Below are 18,070 nucleotides of genomic sequence, written 5' to 3'. Positions count from 1 at the left end.
TTAGGACCTTGCTCTGACTAGGCTTTGGTTTATGCGAATGTTGTGACTGGTTTGATCTTCTATCCAGACCACTCAAACCTTCTCCATAGCAGCAATAAGGCTGTTTTGCTTTCTTATCATTTACATGTTCACTGGAGCAGCACTTATTTCCTTCGAGAACTTTTCCTTTGCATTCACAGCTTGGTTAACAGGCACAAGAGACCTAGCTGGTGGCCTAGCTCAGCTTTTGACATGTCTTCCTCTCAAAGCTCAATCATTTCTAGCTTTTGATTTAAAGTGAGAGATGTACTACTCTTTCTTTCACTTGAACAGTTAGAGGCCAATGTAGGGTTATTAATTGTCCTAATTTCAATACTGCTGAGTCTCAGGGACTAGGGAGGCCCAAGGAGAGGGAGAGAGATGTGGGAACAGCCGGTTGGTGGAGCTGTCAGAACACACACAACATGTAGCGATTGAATTTGCCGCCTTCTACGGGTGCAGTTCATGGTGCCCCAAAGCAATTACAACAGCAACATCGAAGACCCCGATCACAGATCACCATAACTATATCATAACGTTGAAATTTTGAATTGTTGCCAGAATTACCAAAATGCAACACAGAAACAGGCAGTGAGAGCACGTGTTCTCACAGGGTTGCCACGGACTTTCAATTTGTAAAAACTGCAGTATTTGTGAAGTACAGTGAAGTGAGATGCAGTAAAGGGAGGTATTTCTGTGCTGTAATCAGTCATGAATTAGACGGGTTTTTCTGGATTCACTTGGGAATCTAGCGTTGGGTGATATGTGTGTAAGGAAATATAGTCTCAGTTTTAAACAACCACTTTACAAATGAATATGTGGAGCACAACCCATTTATCATTTGAGGATTATCCAGGTGAAACTGTCCTTACCAAAGTCATCTTTTGACTCCTCTGGGAATGATTCTTCCTTGTACGTGCCCTTCAGGGCCCTAAGTCTACTCGCTGCTTGACCATGTTTTCTTATTGAATGCCTACAAAAGTTAAGTAATGAATAAAAAGAGAAGGATGCATTTAAACCACTTCTGCTATTTGGAAATTCTGAGTAATCCCTTAGTTTGGTGAAGAGTGATCTATCTCAAAAAGGCAGTTTTGGTTTAAACGGTGCATTTTCTTTCTCCATTTTCCCTCTGATCCCCAATGCCATGACTAATTAAGTTATGAAAAGCCCCTCAGTTGCTTGGAGAGAAGGGTGCTTATGGAATATGCACACATTTTTGAAATAAACGGCGAAGCAAATTGCATCAACTTTCCTTCTTTCCCTGATCCATTTTTTGCAGGTTTCTGAGCTTCCTTTGGGGGCTTCATGAATGCTGCATGTCTAACGAATGTAGCACAAAATAGTAGGGTCTAATAAAGCCAATGTGTGTGCTTATTTCTATTTTCCAGGCACATACTGCACGTTTAACCAGGGGCAGTACCTTCCTCATGGATTCCAGCACTACAGCTTTGTGCCATCTGCATCCCTTCAGACCTTTACGGGTAAGTTCTACGATAATCATGGTAATAAAATGATTCTTCTCAACCTTGGTTGCTCATCGGAATCACCTGGGAAACTTTAAAAAATACTGATGCCTGTGTCACAACCCCAGGGCTACTGATTCAGTTGATTTGAGAAATGGCCTGGGTGTTGAGATTTTTTAAAAGCTCCCCAGGAGCTTTTAATATGCAGGCAAGGTTAACAATCACTGCTTAGACTGAATACACTTTATATAGAAATAAATCTACTTATATACAATTTAAAATTCCATTTAGGTTGATAAATATTTATTGAGTGACTACTCTATATAAGGCATGAAAACGAACTCCTGACACAGTCCGTACCAACAAGTAGCCAAAACCTAATGCAAGCAAGAGTGGGCTAGTGTAAGGGGGAGGGCAGGCAGGTACACAGAGGCTGTGTTCTGTACAAAACACTGTAGAGGCCAGGTGCAGTGGCCCACACCTGTAATCCCAGCACTTTGGGAGGCTGAGGCTGGTGGACCGCTTGAAGTTAGGAGTTTGAGACCAGCTTGGCCAACATGGTGAAACCCCGTCTCTACTAAAATTACAAAAATTAGCCGGGCATAGTGGGGGGTGCCTGCAATCCCAGCTACCTCGGGAGGCTGAGGCACGAGGATTGCTTGAACCCTAGGAGGCAGAGGTTGCAATGAGCGAGATCACGCCACTGCACCCCAGCCTGGGCGACAGAGTGAGACTCTGTCTCAAAAACAAACAAACAAACAAACAAAAAAACACATAGAAAGTAATCTTTTCTTCCTCCAGACTCAAGGAACTTGGTATAAGGCTTCAAAGAAAGTAGAATTCTATTTGGTTGGAGTGTGGGAGATCCTAAAATATATCAGAGGTAATGGCATTTGAGATGGACTTGAAGGAACTGATAAGACTTCCGTAGGTGGAGACTGAGGAGAGCCTTCCAGGCAGAGGCAGAAGAAAGGCATGTGGCTGGAAAGCAGGGGCCTGTGTGATGTTTGCTGCCGTGTTGGGTACATTTTCTGAGTAATGGATGAAAAGCTTTGGGATCATATTAGGTAGCACAGGGCAGGGTCAGCTGGTACCTGAATTGGCTCCAGGTAGCCATTAGGGGTTTGAACACTTGGAAATAATATTAATATAACTGGAGCAGTCTTTTGCAAAGAATGATCTGCTGCTGAGATCTGGGCTGGGTTTGAGTAGGAAGAAACGGCAGGACTAGAGGCAGGAAGAGCAGAAGGAGTATATTATGGTTGAAGTCAGAAGTATTGAGGTCAAGTGGCCGGACCTGGTGGCTCATGCCTGTAATCCCAGCACTTCGGGAGGCCAAGGCAGGCAGATCACTTGAGGTCAGGAATTCAAGACCAGCTTGGCCAACATGGTGAAACCCTGTCTCTACTAAAAATACAAAAATTAGTTGGGCATGATGGCTCGTGTCTGTATTCCAAGCTACTTGGGAGGCTGAGGTAGGAGAATCACTTGAACCCAGGAGGCAGAGGTTGCAGTGAGCCAAGACTATACCACTATATCCAGGCTGGGTGACAGAGCAAGACTCCATCTCAAAAAAAAAAAAAAAAAAAAAAAAGAAGTATTATTGAGGGCAAGCGAAGGAAGTAATGGAAGTCTGAACTGGAGCACTGCAGGGGAAAGGAAGAAACTCCTGACTATAAGAAGAATGATAGAAGTAGAATCAGCAGGACTTGTCCATTGATAGGGTGGAGGAAGCAAAAACTGACTTGGATGTTTCTTATTAGAATTATAAGGAACGTTGATGGTGCCAATAACAGAAATCATTAAACTAGATTGAGGAATGGATTATAAAGGGAAGATGAATCTGATTTTGGATATGTTGAAAACAAACATCCAATGGAACTAAAATTTTTATTCAAATATTCCTCATTGTAATTGAATTCTAATTGGATTCTTTTTTTAGTCAATATTTTGTAGGACAGAGTCTCGCTATGTTGCCTAGGCTGGCCTCGAACTCTTGGGCTCAAGCGATCCTCCTGCCTCAGCCTCCCAAAGTGCCAGGATTACAGTCATTGTGCTGGGTTGAGTTCTAATGGAATTCTTAAAGCAGGGCCCTGATTTGTTTGACACCGTGGTTCTCAACAAAGGGGGATTCTGCCTTTCAGGGAACATATGGCCATGTCTGGAGACATTTTGGGCTGCCACAACTTGGGGAAGAACAACTAGTGGATAGAGGCCAGGGATGCTGCTAAACATTCTACAATGCACAGGACAGTCCGCCATAACAAAGAATTATCTAGTCCAAAGTGTCAATAGTATTGAGGTTGGGAAACCCTGCTTTAACATAATCTAATAGCTCAAATTTCAGGAATTTTTAGGGCTGTTAATATTTGGGGTGAGACATCGCCACCTAGTGGCCACATGTAATATTTATCTTAGTTCTCTGTTCAGAAAGCTAAGACACACGGAGATGAAGAGCATCCTTTCATGGGAGAACTATCTAGGGTTTACACAAGTAGGTGTAATGGGGAGGTCTGGTGTACAATCTAGGAGCAGTCCTGGAGTTAGAAAGTGCTCTTTAAGCTGGGCAAGGTGGCTTATGCCTATAATCCCAGCACTTTGGGAGGCTGAGGTGGGTAGATCACTTGAGGTCAGGAGTTCGAGACCAGCCTGGCCAACACGGTGAAACCCTGTCTCTACAAAAAATACAAAAATTAGCCGGGCGTGGTGGTGTGTGCCTGTAATCTCAGCTACTTGGGAGGCTGAGGCAGGAGAATCGCTGGAACCTGGGAGGCAGAGGTTGCAGTGAGCCAAGATCGTGGCACTGCACTGAAGGCTGGGTGACAGTGAGATTCCATTAAAAAAAAAAAAGAAAGAAGAAAAGTGCTCTTTGTTTACGAGAGATCTCAGAAGTAAATATGGAAACGATATTTTACTGGATTCCATATGAAATGCATTATATTCCATTAAGGATGCCTGTATTTTACTACTGTTACTGAATACATTAAAAAACAGAATCTAATAATTCTGCTGAATAATTAAAATAGTTATTGCTTGAGGATGTAACCTATGGCATTTTGTTTCATTAAGAAATAAAGATTGAAAAGATTTTTAAAGTTATGAAAAAAATGGAATGAAGAGCACTAGAAACTTCTACTTTGCTTCAAGAGACAGCATTCTGCATACCTCAAATATTACCTTCCCTAATAGGTTGTGAGCTCCCTGAGGGTAGGGACTGTGACTTATTCATATCTTTACATCTGCTGCAGTATCTAGCACAGCATCTCATACAGAGTAGACATACAAATGATTTCTCGAGTGAATGAATTTATTTTTATGCTGGAAATCCTTGCTTTGAAGTGAAGACAGTTTCAAGCCTTTCTAAGCAGTTACTGTCTGTTCACACAAATACAATGCCAGCTGAGTGTGCTTGGCACAGACAGCACCAGAGATTCGAGCACAGGGAATTGATAACAGACACCTGCAATTCATTTCCCTGGACAGCCTAGAGCAAACTGTGCTGTGATGAGCATTCCCAGGGCAGTGTTTGGACTGGTGTGTGTGGGTGGCATATTCCTGCAGAATATAAGATTAGGCTATATTATAATAGACATAGTAACAGAAGATTCATTCATCCAGCAAATATTTATTGAATATCTACTTTGTGCTAGGTACTCTTCTAGGTACTAGGGATATCACAGTGAACTTAAGTCTACAAATTCCTTAAGAGGCAGGGTTTGAATTGGTGATTAGAATAAAGATGCATATTCCCCTTTCCCCCAACTTTTCCACTTAGCAGAATATTCTCTACATAGAAAATGCAATTTGACCAATGATCTCAAAGTATTTCAAAGCTATTAAAGACCTCTCTTTCCAAAACCACTGCTCTGCTGGGGCAAGGGACAAAAACAACACTCTCCCATCATTTCCTCTCCTTGTTTGTATCTCTTCCTTCCTCCTACACTTTCAGACTTTTGGGGAAAGGGTAGGAGCACATGAGGTGTATTTTATGGGCAAATGATGACTCTTGCACATTTTGTAAGTGGTAGTTGAAGCTAGTAGTTTTTAAAGTGACCCCACAGAGGATTTCTTTCTGATTGGTTTATTAACAATCGCTTAGTTCTAGTGTCTAGGGATATGCAAAGTCAGAAAAAACCAGTCACCACCCAAAAGAAAATAGTGCAGACAAGCTGGTAAGGCCATGTTTTGGCCACAAAATAAGTGCACTGTGCAATATCAAGTGTTTCAGCAAGTTTTTGGAATCTCAAGCACATTTTGACACCTTATTATGTGGCTCAGTACAGCCAGGATATGCAAATCAAAAGTGTTTGCCTGCATACGTGAGTTGTATGGCATGACCTCCTAATGCTAAGTGGAAGCTGATTTAGTGAATTCACCAAAACTACTGCTATACATGTAATCGATGAAAGGTGATGGCGACCTCTCCACCTTTCTCCTTGGATTTGTTTGGTGAGTTAGTCATATCCTAAGGTCACTACTGCCTAACTCCTCTCAGCCCAGGCATATGGCTCCTAATTGCTCCTAGTACAACCTAAACATCCCTAACACAATAGGGAGCAGGGGAACATGCTAGTTTTTTCCCAAAGCAGTGGATGGCAACTGTGTGACATCTTTGGTTCATCTGTATCATCTTCTCACATCTCTGCTGGAATCTTTAGAAGGCACAGCCCTACCTTTCTCCTTCAGCTGAGACTGCAAGAATCCCTAGCTGACTTATTCAAAGCACTCCTTGCCACAGGTCCAGCAGCGTGGGAACTTACTCAACTTCGGTTGCTTGGAAACCACCAAGTCTGGCTTGTTCTCATTCCCCCTCCACAGTCCGCTCTCCTACACAGCAGGCACTCAGACATTCTTAAAGTTCATCACTCTCCACTACACTCCGAGAAGAGCATGAGTACACCATCGTGCTTTCCATGGAGGAAAAGGCAGAAAATATGTCAAGTCCTTTACTGGTGAGAGATCCGTAGCGACTGCCACTGGGCCGGACAGACATGGGCGGTGGGATCTGATGGTGCCACTGAGCTGGAAAATGGACCAAATAATGTGTTATGATCAAAGGAATGCAGTCCAGCATGTACGCTGCAGAGGTGCATTCTGTCCTCACCCCGATGCTCCCTGCAGATTCTTGGTAAAGCATATAACTATACCTGGGTCTGAATTGCCTCATTTGTAGAAGAAAACAATAAAGCCTTCCCTGCCAGGAATAAGGAAACTGTGCTGGTGATGTCTTAAGCCCCTAATTCCAAAATCTGTGATTCTAATTCAGTAAGAGATTAGAATCCTACAAGTGAGAGATTAGAATTCCTCTAAGATGCGGCCAGGCACGGTGGCTCATGCCTGTAATCCCAGCACTTTGGGAGGCTGAGGCAGGCACATCACTTGAGCTCAGGAGTTCAAGACCAGGCTGGCCAACATGGTGAAACTCAGTTTCTACTAAATACAAAAATTAGCTGGGCATGGTGGCGTACACCTGTAATCCCAGCTACTCAGGAAGCTGAGGCATGAGAATCACTTGAACCTAGGAGGCAGAGGTTGCAGTGAGCCAAGATCACGCCAAGGCACGCCACTTCACCTGGGCAACACAGCGAGACTCCATCTCAAAAAAAAAAAAAGAATTCTATAAGATGGAAGAGTGGGTGACTAGGGTGATTTCTCAAGCTTATCCCCTTCCACTGTCCTACCATGAAGACCTGTTAGGGGCAGTGTACAGAGGGTTGTAGGCTCTCAGAGAGGGTACCTCAAAAGATAGAGACAAGAAAGCTGCAGAAAGGAAAGCCAAACAGTGGGTTTGCCCCTCTGAGCAGTGCCTACCTCACACCCTAATTACCCTAATTAGTCATTACCTACCTACCCACCTCCCTAATCAGGTTCTATTGTTACAGCAAGAAGACTGAAAAGTAATTTAGGTACAATCAACCATGGTTCAGGGACAAAAGATAATTTATTAGAGTTTCTATGTTCAACAAGTGCTGCTGTTTTTAGCAGATATGACTTTAAGATTTGAACATGGCCTGAGTGAAATATCTGTCCAAACTTCATAGTCTCTGCTCTGGTTCCTGATTCAGAAATTACCAAGCAAACTTCTGATTAGGTTTCTGGGGACCTTGATGTGCAGAAGGGCATTCCCTAGGTGGGGAACTCTCGTGCTCTGGGTCCTGGAAAGCTGTGCCCCTTTCTAGCATTCTGATTTAGAAATTGGTCCTTTGTAGATTTCATCATCTTGATTCAGTTTTTCAGTCTACATACCTCTGAGTGAATTCAGAAAAATCAAAATTTGGAGGACCAAACCTAGGGCGGTTTCACTAAAGAGCAGACACTCAGTAAGGCCTGCTCTTGCGCAGTCTCTCCTCCCAGCCCCTCCATCTCTTAGCCCTTCCCAGCTCTCTCTGACATCTTAACTGGACTACCACATTTTCTAGGATTAGGAAGTGAGAGAAGAGAGAGGGGAGCCCTACGTGTCCCTATTCCTCAGAAAGGCAGGAAGTGTGGTGGCGGGGAAGGGAACTGATTCCAGCCCAAGTCCTCCACGCCTCCTCCATCCTAGGTCCCTACTGAGGAAACAGCACTGCCTATTGTTGGTGCTATGGAAGCAGGACAGGAACGAAAGGGAGAGGAGAGCCAGGGCAAAGTGACCTGGAAACTCAGCCACTGGAGGGCAGGATTGGCACAAGAGTCATCTGTTTCAGGGCTTATTGGTGGGGAGTTTCTCAGTTGGAGACCTATTGCCTTCTAACTTGGTGAAGACTGGGAAATGGTTAAGGACTGAGCCTTGATTAAGGAACATATCACTACTGGCCTCTTTCTTCCCCGATTTTTCCAGGGAAAAGTACATTAGTGTCTGCTTCCTTCACAGTTTAATCTCTTCTCAAGTCCTAGGATGAGGGAAAATAACCAGAAAATTATGTATTTTCTCCAAAAACTAGACCTAGGGAAAATGGCAGGCTGAAGCCCCTCCTGTATGGTACTAAATAAAGGGAATACCTGCTATGCACCCATAAATAGCAGAGAGATCTATCAGGTAATAGACAGAACTAGTCTTATTTATTACTTTGGCTAATCAGGTTAAGCCAGTTTTGAATGTGAGATTTTCTAATCAATTATGTTTTTTAAAAAGGGATTAAAAAAAAGAGACTCTCTCTTGGGTTAAGAAATATGTCTCTAAAAATACCAGTTAATGTCAAAAAGTGTAGGATTGAGTACACAAATACATAAATAAAAATTTATTTCTTAGATCCTTTTGAAAATTGGAAATGTGGTTCAAAGAAACAATGCAAAGGCCTAGATTTGCTTCCTAGCTGTAGTCATTAACCTCTCTGAGTCTTCCGCTAAATATATAGCATAGCCAATTCAAGTGTGGGGGAGCTTCCCAGAAGATGTGCTCCAGCTCAGTCTAAAAGGTTGAGTGGAAACTCTCAGGGAGGGTGGGGTGGGCTGTTCCAGGTGGTGGGACAGCCTGTACAATGTTGTTACTCTCATGTAATCTTCAGTGTTAAATGAAGGTAACTACAATTATAATAATCTCATGGGTCTGGGAGATTTAAAGGTATCACTTTGAATCCCGCCTTTGCACAAGAGAGGGGAGCCTATGTGTCATTCTACAAATGTCACTTGATATTATTATTATTAGGACAGCTCTCTATTATTAGAGAAGTCTGATTGGGGGATTGGAGCAATACACATTTTTTCAATGAATAAATGAAAGGAGTTTCAAAAATTCTGCCGGGGCATCACAGGCAGGGGAAGTTCCAGTGGGTGGCCCGCGGCAGCAAGGAGATGGCAAGAAAACATTGGCTGTTCAGAGGCACAAGCACTTGCAAACTCTGGACTAGCTGTAATTCCTGGTATTAGAGGCCCTGTTTTGGAAGAAGGTGAAGCTCATAGTAAAATGTAAAAGTGTACAAACGCCCTGAGGTAACCAGGATGAGATGACTTTTAAAATCTATCTCTTAAGCACTAAAATATAGTATAGCCTACCCAATTCATTTATGGAAACATATTCCATCTATATTTATTTATTCATTTATTTTGAGGCAGAGTCTTGCTCTGTTGCCCAGGCTGGAGTGCAGTGGTGCAATCTCGGATCACTGCAACCTCTGCCTCCTGGGTTCAAGCAATTCTCCTGCCTCAGCTGCCCGAGTAGCTGGGATTACAGGCGTGTGCCACCACGCCTGGCTAATTTTTGTATTTTTAGTAGAGGTGGAGTTTCATCACGGTGACGGCTGGTCTTGAACTCCTGACCTCAGGTGATCTGCCTGCCTTGGCCTCCCAAAGTGGATTACAGGCATGAGCCACCTTGCCCGACCCACTTATCTTTAAAAAAAATTTTTAAGCAGTCAGTTGCATACAGATGTTCAACTAACAGCATTACACTTACCATATATATCCAGCCTGGCAGTGCACGACACGATGCCGGCTTCATTCTTGGCTGACAACGTGTACCATCCAGCGTCTGATTTCTTGGCTGGCTGAATGAGAAGGCAGGCATACCCTGTTGTGTCCTGGTGCATACTGGAGAAAAAGAGAGAATATACCTATATTTTATCTGGGGGCAGAAGTGCCTTTGTCAAATTTAGGGTTCCAGGAAGAAGGGGGAACTCAGCTTAAGGCAGACATCAAGACAAATTTGAAGGTGGGAGACGTCACAGAAGAGCAGCAGTGAGCTTAATCACGCTAGGAGGAGGGGGCAGCTGGGGCTGAGACCTGCTGTTGCCCTCCCCACTGCTGCAAGTCCACTGAAGTTGCGCTCCCCACCAGCAGAACCCCCGCTTTTCACAACCAAAGTTCAGAAAGATCTCTTTTCCAAACAGGGTTGGACATTTCATCGATAACTTTGTTAGGACACTCTGGGATGAACAGGGAAAGCAGGACAAAATAGAGCCAGGGGGTGGATGGACTGGCAGCATAGACAGCATTTCCTAATGTAACCAGCTGGGCATGCAGCTTCCAGCTTCATGAGGTTTAGGAGGAAACCAGCCTGCTGTTTCCTTCTGTTTTTCTCCACATCCATAGTTTTTCACCTTGACTGCATATTGGAATTCCAGGCCACATCCCAGGTAATTATATCAGAATCAAAGGCTGGGATCCAAGCATTAGGATTTTTGGAAACTCCCCAGTGATTCCAGTATGCAGCCATTGATCAAAAACCATAGGGCCACATGTTCCCTACACCCCTTGTTGGCCTGGCCCTCTTATCACTCATAGTTCCAAGCTCTCCTCTGGGGCTGCCACAGCTCATTTGCACAGTAGGGGCAACAGCAACAGCTTCCTGAGCTCAAAGGATGAGTAAGTGTTTACCTTTCATTGAAAGTTATTATGTCTAAGAATTTATAAAGTAATAAGAATAAACAAGAATAAATCAATTAATAACAAGTATAACAAGAATAAAGTAATAAAATATCCACCACAATTTCACTACACTAACACATTGGCTACCTTCACCTTCTGATTAGTTAATTAATTAATCCATTCATTCTTTGATATATTTCTTTAGTAAACACTTATTGAACACTATGTTGGGGAAAATGCTAGGTGCTACTGCCCTAGGTTCTGAGGGTGTAAAGATGAACAGGACAAAAATTCCTTCTCTTTTTTATGACACACAGAGTCTTGCTCTGTTGCCCAGGCTGGAATGCAGTGGTGTGATCTTGGCTCACTGCACCCTCCCCCTCCCAGGTTCAAGAGACTCTTGTGCCTCAGCTTTCCAAGTAGCTGGAATTACAGATGCCCGCCACCATGCCTGCCTATTTTTTTTTTTTTTTTGGTAGAAATGGGGTTTCACCATGTTAGCTAGGCTGGTCGCGAATTCCTGACCTCAGGTGATCCACCTGTCTCGGCCTCCCAAAGTGCTGGGATTATGGGTGTGAGCCACCACACCTGGCCGAAGAAATTCCTTCTCTAGAAGGATCCCTAAGTTTAATGGAAAATAAATAAATAAAAGATAAATAAGTAGAAATAAAGATAAATAGAATGCAACAAATGCTAGAGTAATGCCGTGGGAAAGATGCCTGGGGAAGACAAGAGGGGAAAAGGTTATTCTGGGAAGCCGCAGGCATCAATGAGGCATGAAGATACTGGATGTTCAGAAGCACCAGCATATGTGAGGTTAGGCTCACAGAAAAATGTAACACTGTATAAAGACCTGAGATGACTAAGATGAGATTACTTTAAAAATCTATTTCTCAAGCACTGAAATATAATGTAGCCAATTCAAGGGTGGGAAAACTTCCCAGAAGATGTGCTCCAGCTCAGTCTCAAAGGTCGAGTGGAAACTCACAGGGAGGGTGGGATGTGGCTGTTCCAGGTGGTGGAACAGCCTGCACAAAGGCGTGGTGGTGTGAGAGGGAGCATGGCATATTCCATACAGCTGGGGTTGGAGTGCACACGGGATACTGGCAAGTGGGGGCACTGGGAAGAAGGCAGGGGAGAGGGTCACGTGCACCATGGTAAAGGGATGGGACCCTTCCTCTCAGATTATGGGAAACTAATGATATATTTTAAGCAGGAGCTGATATAATCAGTTTGTATTCTTTTTTTTTTGAGACGGAGTCTCACTCTGTGACCCAGGCTGGAGTGCAGTGGTGTGATCTCAGCTCAGTGCAACCTCCGCCTCCCAGGTTAAAGTGATTCTCCTGCCTCAGCCTCCCAAGTAGCTGAGATTACAGGCACATGCCACCATGTCTGGCTAATTTTTGTATTTTTAGTAGAGACGGGGTTTTGCCATGTTGGCCAGGCTGGTCTCCAACTCCTGACCAAAGGTGATCCACCTGCCTTGGCCTCCCAAAGTACTGGGATTACAGGCGTGAGCCACCGTGACCAGTCAGTTTGCATTCTTAAATGATCATCCTTACAGTGGTGAGGAGGGGTATCGAATAGGGCTTGAGCCCGGCCGCGGAGAGACATATTAGAGTGCTACTGCTGTAGTTTAGTGAGGTGAGGCAATAGCAGTGGAAATCCATGCATTGGTTTGTAATTCCTTCATCTTACATAATATGCTACTAGGTGAAAGGCATTGGGTGTTGTGAAGAGTCAGGACATATGAAAACAAAGAAGACGTGGTCTCTTCCCTCAAGATGCTCACAGCCTAGTTGTGGGAGAGAGAATGAAACCATTAGTACTAACAATTGTGACTATGTGCAACAGTTGCTGGTAGAAGAACATCAACTCAGCCCTGGACCAAGCCGGGGAGGAAGCAGGGGCGCTGCTCTTCCTTAGAGAGATGATGTTTGAGGTGAGTATTAAGGGATAACAGACATTAGGGAGGTGGGCTGCAGCGTGGAGGTAGAGAAGAAGGCGAAGAGAGTTCCCAAAGAAGGAATGTCCTGAGCAGAGGCATATAGGTGAGAGAAGGCAGGGACATGAAAACCGTAAATACTTACAACACAGTTATAATCACAGTGATATACAGGCAGTTCCTGACTTAGGATGCTTGCATTCTGTATGCTCCTCAATTTATATGGGGTTACATCCAGATAAGTCCGTCATAAGTTGAGGAGCAACTGTATCTCTCTCTCTCTCTCTCTTTCTTTCTCTCTCTCTCTCTCTGTGTGTGTGTGTGCGTGTGCACACGTGCACGTTTTAGGACCATTCAGATGTTCCTAGGTGTGTGGTTTTCAGAAGCTGATCACTATGACTTTAAAGTATCAAAATATCCTATTCTTCTTTTCTTTTGAGACTGGGTTTTTCTTGTCCTCAGGCTGGAGTACAATGGCATGAGCATGGCTCGCTGCAGCCTTCAAATCCTGAGCTCAAGCAATCCTCCCTCCTCAGCCTTCTGAGTAGCTGGGACTACAAGTGTGTGCCACCATGCCTAGACAATTAATTTTTTTTAGAGATGGGGTCTTGCTATGTTGCCCAGGCTGGTCTTGAACTCCTGGTCTCAAGCGATCCTTCTGCCTTGGCCTCCCAAAGTGTTGGGATTACAGGCATGAGCCACTGTGCCTAGCCAGAATGTCCTATGCTTACATTAAAATGACAGGCATCTTTTCACTAAAGGCAGGGGGAAGATGAATGGGCAGTGAGTGGACAGCGGTCTCTGAGTCTTAGGCTTTCCCCACGGCAGCATCTCAGTCACTCCTCCTCCCTCCCCTGCCACTGCCTTCCCCAAGAAGTGGTGACTAAACCGAGCTGGTCCTTGGAGTCCAGGACTGAGCAATCACCCAGTCCCAGCAGTCAGCCTCGACTGGGAATGAGCTTTCCAGACATTGATTTTGTTTTTGCCCAATAAAACCATATTTAAAATTGTAGACCCTCAGTTTACTAGGGTATATAGTTTAATCTAGTTTAACATATTGCATTGTTAGATTGGAGTATTAACCCAAGACTATTCGCTGTTCTTGCTTAAGTTTTACTGGAGAAAAATACACACTCCCACACCCCCATAACCCCAACACACACAACACACACACGTATTTTAGATGACAAAATTCTTTAAAACCCAAGAGCTACAACATTCTCGGGCAATTTCAGTTTACTGTAGAGAAATAATTCTCAGTAGAAAGTTTTGTACAGAAGCTACCTTTATTTACTTGTCCCCTTGTGGTATAAAACCAAAATGGCAAAGAAATTGCCATTTCCCTAAGTTGGTTAGGGAAGATTAAGCAAGGTACCCAGTTTAAGAAACTGGATCCTTAAGCTTACTTTAAAAACAATCATTTAGTGATAGATGGAAAAGGAGTTTAACTGCCATGATGTTTCATTGTGTTTAGCTTTTTTACTTCAAAGAGCTTTTCTGGGTCCTGATATAATTGAACACATGGGACAAAAAATTTGCAAAATCTTCCATAAATTCCATGTACTTTTTTTTTTTCTTTTTTTTTTGAGATGGAGTCTCACTCTGTTGCCCAGGCTGGAGTGCAGTGGCACAGTCTCGGCTCACTGCGAGTTCCGCCTCCCAGGTTCACGCCATTCTCCTGCCTCAGCCTCCCAAGTAGCTGGGACTACAGGCTCCTGCCACCACACCTGGCTAATTTTTTGTATTTTTTAGTAAAGACAGAGTTTCACCATGTTAGCCAGGATGGTCTCGATCTCCTGACCTCGTGATCCACCTGCCTTGGCCTCCCAAAGTGCTGAGATTACAGGCATGAGCCACTGCCCCTGGCCAGGAATACATTCTTAATACACACAATAATATCAATGAAATGCAAATGCATTATTCTAAATGAAATAAGCCAGACTCAGATAGCAGCAGACTTATTTGGGTGGAACAACAAGCCCCACTGAGAGTGGGAGTCCCTCTGGATGTGGTGGCTGCTGTACCTGATCCTCTCTCTGGTGAAAGGGATGGTCTCATTGTCTTTCTTCCAGTAGAACACAGGTGGGGGCATGCCTATCACACGGCACTCCAGTCTCACGGGGTGGCCTTCGGGAACACCGCAGTTCTGTAGTTTCTCCAGGATCACAGGTGCTTTCTTCACCTCTTTGGCTGAGCAAGAGAAGGGTCATTCTTTTTCTTTTTCTGTTTTTTTTTTTTTTTTTTTTTTTTTTTTTTTTTTTTTTGAGACAGAGTCTTGCTCTGTCACCCAGGCTGGAGTGCGGTGGCAAGATCTCAGCTCACTGCAACCTCTGCCTGCACCCCTCCCCTGCCAGGTTCAGGTGATTCTCCTGCCTCAGTCTCCCGAGTAGCTGGGACTACAGGCATGCACCACCAAGCCTGGCTAATTTTTGTTATTTTAGGAGAGATGGGGTTTCGTCATGTTGGCCAGGCTGATCTCGAACTCCTGGCCTCGGGTGACCCACCCGCCTTGGCCTCCCAAAGTGCTGGGATTACAGGTGTGAGCCACTGCGCCTGGTGGAGAAGGGTCATTCTTATTTGAATAGTAAGTACCTTGAGGTTCATGCCTCACAGTCACCACAGTTCTGGAATTTAGCAGAGTGGGCATGCACCCACCTTACCTCCTGCTCAGAACACCCCTCATTTCTCTTAGTGAGGATTGCTGCCTTGATAAAAGCTTCATAAATGGTTTAAAAAACAAAAAGAAATGGGGCAACCATCTCTGCACATTCCATGAGAGGCAATACTTGAGGATCTGGGTGATACGCATGGGATGCAAATGCCAGAAATGGTGGAATTAAAGGAATTTCTTTTATATCTCAACAGTAGATTTTGAGAAACCATATATTCTACTTACTAAAACAGATTTTGGGGGGGAGGAGTTTTATTTTGTAGAAGACATAATAGTTTTTCCACAAAAATCTGACACCTGCAGAGTAATACTATTTAAAACACACACACACAAGACTGTGCTTCCCAAGGAGGCTTTTAGAGATTTGGCCAGGACAAATTTAGGTAAAGGTACCTCATGTCTTAGGGTTCCAAAGTCAATATTTTTTAGCAAAATAGTGAAATAAAGGTAAAAGCCTGAAATCAATATGTTCTTGCAGAATGAGTTTTTCCTATTTTATTGGTGAGAAGAAATTAAAAGTGAGGGAAGGAAAAAGATATACAGGGGAAACTGCCACTAGCCTAGAGAGAGGATTAGCATGCTGAAGCCACCCTGATTTTCTTCTTCTTTTTTTTTTTTTTTTGAGATGGAGTCTTACTCTGTCACCCAGGCTGGAGTGCAGTGGTGCAATCTTGGCTGACTGCAACCTCCGCCTCCCGGGTTCAAGTGATTCTCCTGCCTCAGCCTCCCTAGTAGCTGGGATTACAGGTGTGTGCCACCACACCTGGCTGATTTTTGTATTTGTAGTAGAGATGGAGTTTTGCCCTGTTGGCCAGGCTGATCTTGAACTCCTAACCTCAGGTGATCCGCCCGCCTCAGCCTCCCAAAATGTTGGGATTACAGATGTAAGCCACCATGCCCCACACTCCGATTTTCTTAAAGGGCCACACTGAGAGCAGGAGGAAGCCCAGCACCAGAATTCCTGCATTCTGAAATTTACTTCTGGTTGGACTACTGCTCTGCAGGGCTGGCACCTCCCAGATGACAATGTCTTGTTGTCCTTATGCATAGGCATTACAGTGTTTTGTTCACACCATCTAAGAATATAAAGTTTCATTTGTTTAGATATTGATTCAATATTTCTTGGGCACCTTCCATGTTCCAGGCACTGAGATACGCAGAAGAGAGAAAGAGGCACTGGAGATGCGCAAGACGAGCCACAGTCTCTAACCTCAGGAGCTCAGCGTCTCTTCAGGGAGGCAAATAATTAACAGTTACACAGAAGGCCCTACCTGCTCTATGAATCTCTCCTTTTCTGAGTGCTATGGAAACACTTTACGGTCGTTAGGCTGGGAAGGGGTAGTTGTGCCTGGTGGATCCACTGTACCTGGTGGTGACATTTCATTTAGGTCTTACAGAATGAGTAGGAGGTTGCCAGGCAGAAAAAGACATTCAGGTAGAGGGATCATTGGTGCAAAGGCATGAAAGCTTAGATGGAGGACAAAGAGCCTGGTATGCTCCAGGAATGATGGACTGCAGGGCAAATAACTGGAATTTAGTTATTGATTGATGATTGATTGATTGATTGATTGATGATTACAATGGCTCTCATTTATTTAATGGGTATTATACACATGGTGTCATGTTATGATTTTAGATTACTGGCATGTTTTTGAAAGTGATGTGGGAAATACCGCCCCTACCACAGTGAAGGGGAAATTGAGATTGGAGTTATTAGGGCAAAGGATGAAGGAATTCTGGCAGAGGCTCTGCCTATTTGGGTAACGACTTTGGAGGAAGTTGTGTTTAGGGGTCCCAGCAGCAAACCTTACCTACTACAGAGAGCTCCAGACTAAAAGAATTCTGCCCGGTTTTGTTGGTAGCGATGCACGTATAGGTCCCTGCGTCGCGCTGAGTGAGCGGGTCAATGAGCAGAGAGTGGACTCCGGTCTCCCTGACCAGCATCTTGTGGGAGGCATCTGGTAGCACAGGTTGGCCATTGAGTAGCCACATCAGCTCCGGGGGTGGTAAACCACTTACCTAATAAACAACAGGACAGCTGAGGCAAATGACTGATGACAGGCACATTTATTTGATGGCTGAATTATTTATCCTTGCTTGGCACCAAACAGACAGTGAAAGAAAACATGGAGTGATGAGAAACCTCTCTGTAGGGGCATCGAGAGAAAAGGAGGGTCTGAATAAATGGCTGCATGAATTTGAACTGTATGGTACTTTGATCACAGTTGAGGTCATGGTTAACCTATTTGATTATACTCTAGATTAGAATAAATAAGAATTAAAAAGTGAAATAGATAGATATAATAGGCCTGTAGCATCAATTTCAGAGATGATATACTGCTTACATACCTAATAGCCAAGAGAAAAGCCAGATTCTTTTTTCTAAAAAAAACCAAAAAAACAAAAAAAACACAGGATACATGTGCAGAATGTGCAGGTTTTGCTACATAGGTATACGTGTACCACGGTGGTTTGCTGCACCTATTGACCTGTCCTCTAAGTTCCCTCCCCTCACCCCTACCACCCCCCGCAACAGGGCATGGTATGCCCCCCTCTCTGTGTCCATGTGTTCTCAGTGTTCAGCTCCCACTTATGAGTGAGAACATGTGGTGTTTGGTTTTCTGTTCCTGTGTTAGTTTGCTGAGGATGATGAAAGGCCAGATATTAAACCAGAGTTCTCGAATCTTG

General features: G+C 44.0%; 1 protein-coding gene across 3 annotated transcripts in view; it reads right to left on the bottom strand.

Annotated features, from left to right (window-relative positions):
* Window positions 1–4,770: 4,770 nt before the first annotated feature.
* The window catches only part of MYPN (myopalladin), a 106,203-nt gene continuing 92,903 nt past the window's right edge, over window positions 4,771–18,070 (bottom strand). For 2 of the 3 annotated variants that reach the window (XM_003258209.2, XM_004091108.2), the window contains 4 exons: window positions 17,194–17,401; window positions 14,736–14,901; window positions 9,856–9,989; window positions 4,771–6,503 (listed from right to left, as the gene is read on the bottom strand). In XM_003258209.2, the coding sequence (XP_003258257.1) occupies window positions 6,334–6,503; window positions 9,856–9,989; window positions 14,736–14,901; window positions 17,194–17,401 (678 nt within the window). In that variant the 3' untranslated portion in view covers window positions 4,771–6,333. The remainder of the gene's footprint in view (window positions 6,504–9,855; window positions 9,990–14,735; window positions 14,902–17,193; window positions 17,402–18,070) is intronic. The other variant, XM_003258210.3, reaches the window with a different exon arrangement.

The sequence above is a fragment of the Nomascus leucogenys genome, chromosome 18, assembly GCF_006542625.1.
Source record: "Nomascus leucogenys isolate Asia chromosome 18, Asia_NLE_v1, whole genome shotgun sequence".
NCBI classification, from domain to species: Eukaryota; Metazoa; Chordata; class Mammalia; order Primates; family Hylobatidae; genus Nomascus; species Nomascus leucogenys.
Note: the sequence above shows the minus strand (reverse complement) of the source record. Positions and strands in the feature narration are given on the sequence as shown.